General features: G+C 41.6%; 1 protein-coding gene across 3 annotated transcripts; it reads right to left on the bottom strand.

Annotated features, from left to right (window-relative positions):
• Nucleotides 1-6,357: 6,357 nt before the first annotated feature.
• LOC107625739 (putative disease resistance RPP13-like protein 1) lies at nt 6,358-11,791 on the bottom strand. Of its 3 annotated transcripts, none has more exons than XR_015904853.1 (5): nt 7,992-11,791; nt 7,243-7,513; nt 6,949-6,978; nt 6,757-6,847; nt 6,358-6,655 (listed from the first exon to the last, which is right to left on the bottom strand). XR_015904853.1 is itself a non-coding variant. In XM_021116190.2 (2 exons), exons 1-2 carry the CDS (start codon nt 11,647-11,649, stop codon nt 7,636-7,638), a joined length of 3,834 nt encoding a protein of 1,277 aa, XP_020971849.1. In that variant the 5' UTR covers nt 11,650-11,791; the 3' UTR covers nt 7,576-7,635. The 3 variants fall into 3 exon arrangements, 1 of the variants encoding a protein (XP_020971849.1); XR_015904854.1 differs by having other exon boundaries at nt 6,358-6,629; XM_021116190.2 differs by lacking the exons at nt 6,358-6,655; nt 6,757-6,847; nt 6,949-6,978; nt 7,243-7,513 and adding an exon at nt 7,576-7,811.
• Nucleotides 11,792-12,264: the final 473 nt, after the last annotated feature.

The raw sequence follows: 12,264 nt of genomic DNA, 5'->3' as shown, positions 1-12,264 counted from the left end.
ACAGTTTCATCAATGATGTCGCACTGGAAGATAGAATGATCTTCCGGAGGGTGCTTCATAGCCTCATTTAAACTGAAACTCACTGTTCTGCCATTTATCTCAAAGGAGTAAGTTCCTGAGAATGCATCCATCTTGAACTTCGAAGTTTTCAGGAATGGTCTTCCAAGCAGGATTGATGATGGTCTTCCTGAGTCATTAGGGGGCATTTTCAGAATATAGAAGTCAATGAGAAATGTGAGCCCCTTAATGCTCACTAGTACATCTTCAGCAATTCCAACTACTGTAATAATGCTTTTATCTGCTAACACAAAATGAGCTGTCGACCTTTTTAAGGTAGGGAGCCTTAAAGTATCATATATAGACAATGGCATTATACTAACACACGCTCCTAAGTCACACATGCAATCAGAAAATATTACACCTCCAATGGTACAGTTTACCATACATGGACCTGGATCACTATATTTTTCAGGTATACCTCCCATTAAAGCAGATATAGAACTACCTAAAGGAATAGTTTCTAATTCATTAATTTTATCCTTATGAATGCATAAATCTTTCAGAAACTTTGCATATTTAGGTACTTGCTGAATAACATCAAAAAGGGGAACAGTTACCTCAACCTTTTTGAAAATTTCTACCATTTTGGGATCAAGTTCCATATGCTTTTTGGACTTTCTTGCAAGGTGTGGAAATGGGATAGGGATGGCGCCACTTGCAGCCTCTGCATCCTTTGGTGCTCCATTCCTTGGCTGAGCTACTTCTTCTTCAACCTTGTCTTGTACTTCATCTTCCTCTTCAGCATCTTCCATTTCAGCATCTTCCACTTCCACTGAGTCTTCAATTTGGGTGTGTTCTATTGGGCTTGGCTCCTCCTGGGTCCTCTCTTGCAGTGTGGTTCTGGACCTCAAAGTGATGGCTTGATGCTACCCTTGGGATTAGGTAAGGGTTGAGAAGGAATTCCACTGGAGTTTAAAGGTTGGTTAGTGGAAGTAGGTAATGAATCTATCCAGGCGGCGAGAGCTTGTAAAGTGGCATTCAGACCATTTAAAGTAGAGTTCAGTGTAGTCTGTATGTCTTGTTGTCCTTGTGCAAGAGAACGAAGCATCTCGTCATTTGATGAGGAAGTGGGATAAGTGATCTAAGGGACCTGTTGTTGGTTGTGCTGAGGTCCTTATGACTATCTTAGGTGAGGAGCTCTGTAAGGTTGGTTCTGATTCTGTTGTCTGTTGTTGTTATTCCACCTCTGGTTTCCATTGTTATCTCTGCCTCCTCTGTTATAGTTGTCCCTCCAGCCATGGTTGGAATTATCTCTCCAACTTTGGTTGGAGTTGTCCTGCCATCCTTGGTTGTAGTTCTCACCTTGGTTGTAGTTTCCGCCTTGTTGATTGTATCCTTGATTCGGGCGGTCATAAAAGTTATGAGTAGCTGCCACAGTGTTGTCTTCTTGTTGGAGCTGCGGGAATTCATCAGTATAATGACTATAATCAGCACATATTTCGCATACTCATTGTGGGACTAGCTGTTGGCTTTGTTGTGGTGGGGAAGGCTGAGCTTGTTATTGTTGGTTTAACTGCATTTGCTTCAATAAGTTGGTCATTTCACATATACTCTGTGTAAGAGCAGTAGTCTCAGTGCTAGAGGAAATTTCTGCAATGGCTTTTGAGTGGCTGCTCCTATGCCTGTGATTCCTGGTAGACTCAGCTAAGTCGCTAATCAGTTGCCATGCTTCATCTGCGGTCTTGTACTTTTTCAAAGAACCATTACTAGCACCATCTAGTGTAGTTTTATCCAGAGGCTTCATGCCTTGAGTGAAGTAACTGATTAACACTAGCCTGTCAATCATGTGATGGGGGAATGCGTCCAGAAGGTTCTTAAAGTGCTCCCAGTACTCATAGAGAGTTTCTGATTCACCTTGAACAATACAGGAGATCTCTTTCCTCAGTCTGTCTGTAACTTCAGCTGGAAAGTATTTTTCCAAGAATTCTCTCCTGAGCATATCCCAGTTAGTAACATTTGCTTCAGGTTGGGAGTAGTACCACTCCCTTGCCTTTCCCTCAAGAGAAAACGGGAAGACGGTTAACAGAATAGAAGTTTTATTTGCACCATGACGCCTAACAGTAGAACAGGCTGTCTGAAAATCTCTGAGGTGCTTGATAGGCTACTGAGCAGGTAAGCCATGAAACTTGGGCATCAAGTTGATCAATGCAGTCTTCAGCTCAAAATCTGCAGCCAGAGTTGGATGATGCACTTGATACGGCTGCAGTGTAAAATATAGGGTTCCAGATTTCTGGAGAGTAATCCTCCTAGGTGCTGCCATATTATCTGCACGTGAATCAACTGAATCAGTAGTAAAGGAGCTTGTTTCTCTCTCAGATGGCGGTTCAGATTCGCCCTCAGATGAGACTGGTGAATTGATAACAATCACTTCACCACCCTTTGAGGCTAACTTGCGTCGAGCTCGCCTAATATGTGAAATAGTTCTTTCAATTTCAAGATCAAATGCGGCTAAGCTCGGATCAGGCAGTGAATGCGTCATTCAATAAGAGAAACATATAGCTCATGGTAACAAAATAAAAAAAATAAAATACGCAAATAAAATAAAAATATGTACACTAATTAATAATTTAGCACACAATTGTAACTCCCCGGCAACGGCGCCAAAAACTGACGAGCGGCAGAAGTTAGACCAATTAAGAGATTATAATATAATAGAACAACGTTGCGAGTATAGCTCTTAACCAGCAAAAATATGCCTCATCAATTTAGAAAGGTTGTCACAAAAATGGTTTAGAATAAAAATACTGGGAGTATGAATCCCAGGTCGTCTCCTAACGAGTTGCTAGAAAGGGTGCTAATTTATTAATCAGGAGTTTTCCGAGAGTTTTGAGAATTGATTAACAGAAAATAAACAATTATAATTTAGTGCAATGAAAATTAAAAGAGATTTATAATATTCTAAATAAAAAGCCTTGACTGGGGAAATGATTAATCCGAAGTTCTATCATTGTTGGGATCTCTTAAGTGTAGTATCAAAAAGGTTGTTGTTTTCACTTAGTTAACCCTTACTAAATAAAGGAAAGTCAGGTGATTGAGCTAACTCTTATTCGTAAATCCTAGTCCTCTCCCTTGGGAAGGTCTAGCGTTAGTAAATACAGAACTAGCCAACAACTTCCAATTTAACCATCACTTAAGCCTTCCAACTCAAGTGTCTCCTTTTAATCAACCCCCATGTCAAGTAGGGAATCTACTCCATTGACATGAATATAATAATCAGAAAAACATAAGAAGAAGACATGATAATTTAAATAAAATAGGGATTCAAAATTAATTAAAAGTAAAAGTAATCCTTTGCATTAACAATCCATGAAAATAATCCAATTACCACTTTAAACAAGAATTAAGAATATGGAATAAATAAAAGAGCAAGTAAGGAAACAAACTAGAATAGTATCTTCAACGGAGGTGATGACTCTTCAATATCCAAAAGCAAAAGCAATAAACTAGGAATGTAAAGAAAAACTAGAGGAAGAGTAATTCTCTCTCTAGATTCAGATCTAAAAACTTAAAAACTATCCTAATGAGAATATGTGAATGTGTATCTCTGTGTGTGTCGAGTCTCTGCATGTTTCCTGGCTTTATTCTGTGTTTCTGGGCCGAAAACTAAGTCAAAACGCGGCCCGAAATCGCCCCCAGCATTTTCTGTTAATTTTGCAGATCGCGCAGGTCACGCGTACGCGTCAGTCATGCGTGCGCGTCATTTGGCGAATTTCCTTGTCACGCATACGCATCGTCCATGCGTGCGCGTCATCTTGCAGAACTCCATTCCACGCGCACGCGTCACTGCAATTTCCTCATTTCCGCGCACTCGCGTGAACCATGCGCGCGCGTCGGTGCTCGCTGGTCATCTCCTTAGTTCCTTATGTTCCTTCCATTTTTGCAAGCTTCCTCTCCATTTTCTAAGCCATTCCTGCCCTATAAAGCCCGAAACACTTAACATACGGATCACGGCGTCGAATGGTATAAAGGAGAATTAAAATATACTAATTAAAGATCTCTAGGAAGCAAGTTTTCAATCATAAAACAATACTAGGAAGGGATTATAAAATCATACAAATCATATGAATAAGTGGGTAAAGACTTGATAAAAACCACTCAATTAAACACAAGATAAACCATAAAAAAGTGGTTTATCATCTTCCTCGGAACGTTCACGTTCCCGTCTCCTCGGTTCCCTGATGAGCCGGGAAAACTCGCTCAGCTTTCCTTCTCTGATGGCCTGCTCTAAGGCATCCTTGAGATCGAAGCAGTCCTGGGTTTTGTGACCGAAACCCTTGTGATAATCACAGTACATGCTTTTGTTGCCTCCCGTCCTCTCCTTCAGTGGTCTGGGTCTGGATAGGATTCCCTTGTCTGCAATTTGCTGGTAAACTTCCACTATGGGCACCGTGAGTGGCGTGTAGGTTGTGAACCTTCCACTCGTGGGGGTTGTTTGTGTTGCTTGGCTGGGGTTCCGTCCCTGGGAGTCTCCTTATATCTGCCAACCTGAGGGGCCTGCTGAGCTGAGGGGTTAGGGAGCTGCCGTTTATTGGCGGCTACGACCTGACTGACTTCTTCATCATTAATGTATTCCTTGGCCACACTTTGAATCTCCTGCATGGTCCAAACGGGCTTAGTTGTGAGGTGCTTCCTAAAGTCCTCGTTTAGCAGGCCGTTTGTTAGGTAAAGGCTGGCAACTGAGTCCGTAAGGCCGTCGATCTCCAAACACTCGTCGTTGAATCTGTCCAATAACTTTCTTGTCGGCTCTCCGGGTTTTTGGGTAACCCCTAACAGGTTAATTGGGTGCTTTGCCTTGACTATGCGTGTCGTGAACCGAGCCAGAAAGCTTTGGGAGATGTCCACGAAGGCTGTAATGGACCCTTGCGGGAGGGCGTTGAACCATCGGATCGCTGGGCCGGCCAGCGTCACAGGGAATGCTCGGCATCTGACTGCGTCGCCTACCCCTTCCAAATTCATTCTTGCTTCAAAAACTGTGAGGTGCTCCTAGGGATCCTTAGTCCCATCGTACCTCATGTCCGTTGGCTTGTCGAAATTCTTCGGAAGCTGGACCTTGAGGATCGAGGGGTGGAAATGGGTGGCTCCCATGATTATGGGTTCCTGTTGTTTCTTGGCTTTCCCTCTTTGAGACTCCCCGCGGCTCTCGGATCTGCCTTGGTGAGGTCGAGAGGTCACCGGCGTGTGTGCCTCATCGCGCTTTGTTGGGCTCCTTTCTCGGCTCTCGTGTCGTCGCGAGGGGGATCGGGTGCGAGTGCAGGACCAGCTAGCGTCGCCGTGGGAGCGGCTGACGTCCCCGTGGGATCGGCTCCTCGCTGCCAGCTCTTGTTCTAGGTTCTGCACTCTGTGTCTGAGTTCCTGCATGATCTTGGCACTATCGGCTCCAGTCCCTCCGAAGGGACGTCTTTCGGGAGTCTTGGTGTAGATTTGTTGGTTAGGTTGAACGGAGGATCACGGGTGCTCCGCGGCGCGAGCCGTCAAACTCGCCCTACTCAGGCGAGCCCCTCCTCCTTCGCGAAGCTCCTCCGACGTAGGGAGTCGCTCCATGTCTACTCCAGGGTCCTCGCAGACGGCGCCAATGTTTGTTTCACGGGACCTTGGATGCTCGGCGGGTCGGGTGATGATGGGAGGGAGAGTGGATGAACCCTGAGTCGACTTGGAGCTGAACGAGATGTGGACTGCAAGCTGGGGACGCCGGAGGTGATGTGATGAGGGGGGTGGCCACCTGCAAGGACACTGCGACGATCAAGTCAGTGTCCGTACAAAGTGATGGCCAAATTAGGTAAAAAGTGTGACATACCTCGGGGGGAGAGCTGACCTCTCCCCTTATATACTGTGCTGGGCGGGCCCATAGATAACCTATCCCACTGGCCAAGGAGCTTGTGAGCTGTCCTAACCCATGTGGAAGGGGCAGGTCGTTCCGGACTTCGGGTGCCGCCCCGAGGGTACCGACCCGAATGGTGACATGAGCCGAACGGAAGGTAAGGCGGGCATGCCCGGGTCGGGTGTTAGGAGCCGACCCGTCGTGCCCCTCCTGTTGGGAAGGATGGTTTGGGCTTGGGTCAGGGGTGGTGCCCCGACCCGACGGCTAGTGGGGCTAGACTCTTGGCAGTCCGTAACAAATAGCATTTTTGATGTTGAACATCTTCTCTTAAGTATTGTTTTAGTTCTACATAAAAAGTGGAAATAAGTGGATCACTCACTCTATAATACCGATTGGAGTGTTATACTAAGGTTAAAAGAATCACATTCCTAATTCTTTTAATAAATTATAAAAGCAAATATGACCCTGAAGCAATCAAATTAAGAATTCTCATAATCTCATTCAATGAAATTTTATCATATACATAATTTTTGAAGTAATAAATAATAATTGGACCGAACACTTTTTTATTTACGTATGTGAATGTGATTATAAAATTTTTATTTCAAAATCTGAAATTTTGGCCAATCAAAATCACAACCATCTTAAAATTTCACATTCTTCTCCTTGCTTATCCAAGGTCCTCTGCTCCTTCATTTCCTACTTGGGATGATAAAGATTGTCTTGAGTTCCCCATGGTGGAGTTCATCATCTTTATAGGACAAAAGAATAATCAGCCTAAATGAAATGAAAACTCTAATCAGAGAATTATTATGTAAATTTGGGCTTAATTTAATTTAGCTGATCAAATTGATTTAGTGCTTAACTAGTTCACTGACCTTTTTCACCAAAGATGCTATACAATGTGGATTTCAGTGACCGTTACATCCTTGCTCGCAGCAAAGTAAAACCTCTGACACACAAGTTTATCTGTTTTGGTTCCCACGAAAAACCAGAATCAGAAGGAATACCGTGCATATAGCGAAATGATACAGAACCAACCCTAGTAGTAATGAAGAGTAAGAACATACCTACAATAGTCCACTTTGATGCTCCGTTCTCTGTTTGAATATAAGAATAGTTCAATCAAATGATCAAATCCAAGAGTATTGCAACATCAATAAATAACTAATACAATAAGTATAATGGCACTTTCTCTAAGGTAACAAATAACACTTCATTTTATCAACAAAGTCTGTGTGTCTAAATATAAATCATCACAATTCAGTCTCATGCTCAGGCATAAAATATTACAAAATTAGAGAATCAGAAAATATATAATTGGATAACATGTAATAACTTTTAGTAGGAATGAAACGAATTACCTGTTGAAGATGTTGTGACATCAAATCCATCTCCTCTCAACTTCAATGCTGCTTACATGGGAATAGAGATCCTTTCGTCCTCAATGAGGAAGAAATTTTTGCCCAAAGATATCACCTTCGCCTTTTACTCGTGCAGACCCTATTACTTTTTAACATTTCCCAAAATCACTTCAATGGTTCAGGATTTAAGAAACTTTCCTGCATTTGGCAGTGTTCTATTCTGAGACATTTTTTAGCAAGGTGGGGTGCCATGCAGCCTAAGTGGATTCTCCTGGATTCAACAACAGTTTCTTAAATACAAAATTTCATTGTAGTTACACAATGAGAAAATAACATACAATGCTGACAGATCAGAAAGTACTACACTTGTTTTTAAACATATTATATTATTATTTAGTAATATAAATATGAATATAGTAAAAAATATAGACAATGATATGGTAAAAAATATAAACAGTAAAAGATTAAACATGAACCCATGGAGCTAGAATTGTGTTTATAACAAACCAATTTAACTTGTACACAAGGGCATTGGGGAAAGGAGTTTGGAATAAGATGGTAAAGTGTATCTGCAAAACAATGAAGTATTTCCGCAAAGTCATTGTACTAAGATGGATCGTGTTTGTCGAATTGGTTATGAAGTGTTTCCAAACAAGGTTAACTTATATTCAGATGGAGACAAAGAACAACAAAGTAGGAGTAGTTATAGAAAATTCAAAATAACAAACATAACAGAAAAACAGTTGTACCTTTAGAAATCCATGCACCGTCAACTCTGATGTTTCGGACACGGGACATTTTGGACAAAATGTGCTTGTCATTCGTCTGAAACCGATTCCTCAGCAAAGAAAATCCATTGAAGCAAAGCATTGACAGAGAGGCAGGAAAGCTTTTCCCTGCGACATCCTGCATCTTGGGACAACGTTCTATCAATAATCTCTGGAGATGGTCAAGTCCCTTGCAGTCTAAGATTTCTAGACTCGGAAAGTTTCGCAGATTGAGAGTCCCAAGTGAGGCCGGCAGGGAACCGTTCAAGGGGAAGGATGTGATGTTATCATATGGATGTTGGATGTCAAGACGGATAAGACAGTGATCATGCAAGTCCATGGATGCTAGGTACTTCACCAGTTTCTCACAGTGCTGGATTTGAAGCTCTCTCAGGTTAGGTGGCAAACCCCCTTCAAAAAAGGATTCAATTTCTGGGCATTCTCGAAGCAAGAGATCTTCTAGATGGGGTGCAACCATCTCTAGTGTGGGAAAAGATCCCAAACTCGGGCAGCTTTCGATCGTTAAAGAGACAAGTTTTGAAGTTGATGCAGCAGGATCTGATGCCAAAAGAGACTTCAAATTTATACATGATGAAATACGGAGTGTGGTGAGATTCGGAAAGCTTGCCAAGGGGAAGGAAGTGAGTGAATGACAACTGTTAGATATTGAAATAGACTGTAACGACTCGTGCTGCTGCTGAAGCATTGGGAACTCTAGATATGGGCAACCATTGATTACCAAGTTTTGCAATGAAGAGGGCATTGAAGCTACTGGAAATGATGTGGCCGACCAACAGCTTGCGAGGCTTAAAGACTGTAGACAGTCTAGTTGGTTGTGTGCAATGGCCTTCAACACAGCCTCCACCTGCTGAGGTCCTTCAACTGATAACTCGAGCAGTGCATTAGCTCTTGGAAGAGAAAAGTCAAGCTGACCACATCGATCAATGCAAAGGATTTGCAAAGCCGGTAGTTGACTCGGCAAATCTCCCCTTAATGCAGGGCAATTTTGCACTCTAAGCTCCCTAAGCAGAGGAAAAGCATCCAACTCAGATGAAACTGAAAGCCACTCCTCCCAACAATCCATTCCATAAAAACTCAGACTTTCAAGCACCGGAAAGGCAGCCCCATGAGAAGAAGATCCAACCTTTTTGTAAAACTTGGCACCGACACGTTGTAGCTTTCTAAAGTTGGAGAGGCGCAAGCGCTTCAAAGAGGGTAGCTGTCCAAGTGAAGGAAGCTCTAAACAGTTGCTGCAGCCATACAAGTACAGTTTGGTCATATTTTTGTAGGAAGAATGTCCAAACCAATCTGGAAATGTTAGACCCTTATACTCATTGATTGATAGCTTTCTCAAGTTTCTGTGAGGCTTTAAATTATTCAGTATATCTTGAGAATCATCAATATAGCTGTTGCTGTAGGACCATGTCAAATACAGACCCTTAAGGTGCTTCTTATCAGCAATTCTTGCCTCCAAAGCTTGAGCACCATCCATGATATTCTCTAATTGGTGAATGTGAAGTGACTCATGAATATTTGCAAGTGCTCCTAGTTCTTTAACTCCATTATTATCTGCATGCCTGCCGACAATATAGTCACTTAAGAAGTGCAAATCCTTCAACTTGCTCATTCCTTTCGGCATCTCCTCAATGCTAGCTCCTCTAATATCAAGATGGCGTAGATTTATAAGATCTTGCATATTACTTGGTAGCTTCTTCAGATGTTGACAATTATTCAACTTCAATGTTTGGAGATTGTACAAACAACACAATTCCTCAGGCAATGTCTCCACCCATGTATCCGAGAGATCCAAATATCGCAAATGGATCAAGTTACCTATTGAATCTGGTAATGAATCAAGAGGAAAGGTATTAAATGACAAAACTCTTAAGCACTTCAACTCTGATAAAAAGACATGAGGAGCATTTTCCATATTGAAAGGATCCTTTCGAGACAAATTTATTTCAAAAAATGTCCTAGTATCTTTTACCCTGTCACAAGCTGACACAAGTTGTGAGAAGGGATAATTTCCTCCTGCGTCGTGCAATAAATGACGAGTTTTATTGCTGATCCCGACACTTTCTTCAAGTTTTTCAGCTCTAAAGTAGAATTCTCCAGCACGAGCTGTTGCCAAATCATGCATAAGATCATGAATGACATAGAAGTTGTTATAAGTACTAGAGGAATGGAAAAAGGATCTGGCAACCAATTGATCGAAATATTCAAAACCTATTTCTTCCAGATCCTTCTTTTCTTTTGGCTGTAAAAGTTCTTCTGCCATCCATAGCAAGACCAACTCATCTTTCTTGAATAGACAATCTTTCGGAAACAAAGAACAATAAACAAAGCATCGCTTTAGACTTGAAGGAAGATAATGATAGCTCATGTTTAATGCAGGAATAATCTCGTCATTTTGATCTTCAAAAACTTCCCAAAGCTCACTTTTCAATACACGATCCCAATCCTCTTCATCATAGTTTGTTCGTAACAAGGCACCAAGCGACTCTACAGCCAAAGGTAGCCCTTTGCACTTTTTCACAAGTTCTCGACCAACAGGTTCCAGAGTTGAATACTCCTTAGATTCAGGTGAAAGAAATACACATTTCACAAAAAGTGACCAACAATCTCTCTCTGACAATAAACTCAGCTTGTGTGCTGAAATAGTTTTCACTACATCGGCAGTAGTATCATTTCGAGTTGTAACAAGAACCTTGCTTCCTTTTTTTCCAAATTGAAAAGGTTTCAGAAGGGTTTTCCACTGCCTGGAATAAGAATTATCAATCCACACGTCATCCAAAACAATCAAGAATTTCTTCCCCATCAACTTACCCTTCAACTCAGTTTGAAGTGAATCTAAAGCATCCCCATTATAAAAACTACCACCTGCTGCTTCTATTAAGGTCTTTGTAACCTTAACAATGTCAAATTGGTCGGAAACACACACCCATGCTTTAATGTCAAATTTATCCACTCTTTCGTCATTGTAAACCAACTGAGCTAAGGTAGTTTTTCCAACTCCTCCCATTCCCACAATGGGGATCACAGATATTTTAGCATAACAAGTATCATCTAACAACAATTTTATGATGGCTTCCTTGTCATTATCCCTTCCAAATATCTCAGAACTTTCAACCAGAGATGACTCAATTCTCCATGACATGTCCTCTAGATCTCTGACAGGCTCTTCTTTTAGACCAAGACCATTTTTCTCTTCAACAATAGACTCTAGTTTATCAACTAGGTCAGCTACGCCCATCTCATAATCATCATCATCACTATCTTCCAAGATTGAATCAACGATGGAGTGACACATGGAAGAATAGTTACCTGGATCCCTTTGAGTGGGAGTGGCAGTGGCAGCTTTAGTGGAGAGTTCATCAAGCAAGTCATCAGCCATGTAGAGAGCATCTTGGAGATCAAGAAGCCATTTCTTGACTTCTTGGTCATTTCTGATCAGCTTCTGCTCAGCATCATCGAGCACAGGCCGAACTGAACGGAGACTTAGCTTCAGCCTCCGCAGCAAGTCCTGGTCAGCTAGCTTCTTTGCCATTGGAGTTGAGTTGACATCGAGTGAAGACAGCTTCTTCAAAACAGCATCAACAAAGGAAGAGAGATACGCTCCACCCTCAAGTTTTGCAGCCATGATTGAACAGTTTCAACTTCACGAGATGATGAGCTCCGAAGAATAATGGCAATCACAAAAGTCTTTGCAGTAGGCAAAGTCGTTTACACCTTTTTTTTTTTTAAATCTTTTTAACACTTAAGTAAATTAAACCACTTGCGAATAAATAAATAATTTGATCAATACTAAAGCATTGATCATTGACTGTAATGAGGGCTCTTGTCTCGTCTACACAAAACTTAGTAAAAGGAATCATAATCTGATGAATAATTAAGAAGAATTTCTACTGTCCAGCATGGTGTATATCCAATCTCTTCCTCGAAGAATGTCATGCGGAATGGTGGTCCCCCGTATTTCAATTTTTTATCACTCAAAGCTAACCATGGTTCACCCCAAAAGTGATAAATAAGGATAGACCATAGTTATGAACCTAACCGATAATAGGCCTGTCAGATTAATGCGTCACTGGATTATTACTTATTAGTTTAATCCGTGGATTCCAAGTTGAATTAGCTGTCACACAATCAACAACACAGGCATTGGTTTTCTAAAAGCTTCAGTATTAATTTGGGTAAGCTTTTGTTACCTTTTTGTTAATCTATTAGGTAACATTTGTTTTGAGGTATGAGATAGAGA

Source organism: Arachis ipaensis, chromosome B2, assembly GCF_059453495.1.
Source record: "Arachis ipaensis isolate K30076 ecotype BB chromosome B2, ASM5945349v1, whole genome shotgun sequence".
Classification (NCBI taxonomy): domain Eukaryota; kingdom Viridiplantae; phylum Streptophyta; class Magnoliopsida; order Fabales; family Fabaceae; genus Arachis; species Arachis ipaensis.
The sequence above is the reverse complement of the archived record's forward strand: the minus strand, read 5'-3'. Positions and strand labels throughout refer to the sequence as shown.

Bases quoted from the DNA above. Each gene is read 5' to 3' on its own strand.
- LOC107625739 (XM_021116190.2), bottom strand. From the start codon at position 11,649: ATGGCTGCAAAACTTGAGGGTGGAGCGTATCTCTCTTCCTTTGTTGAT. The intron at 7,812-7,991 runs GTACAACTGTTT...ATTGTTTTGCAG, and splicing joins CGGTGCATGGATTTCTAAAG to ATACACTTTACCATCTTATT.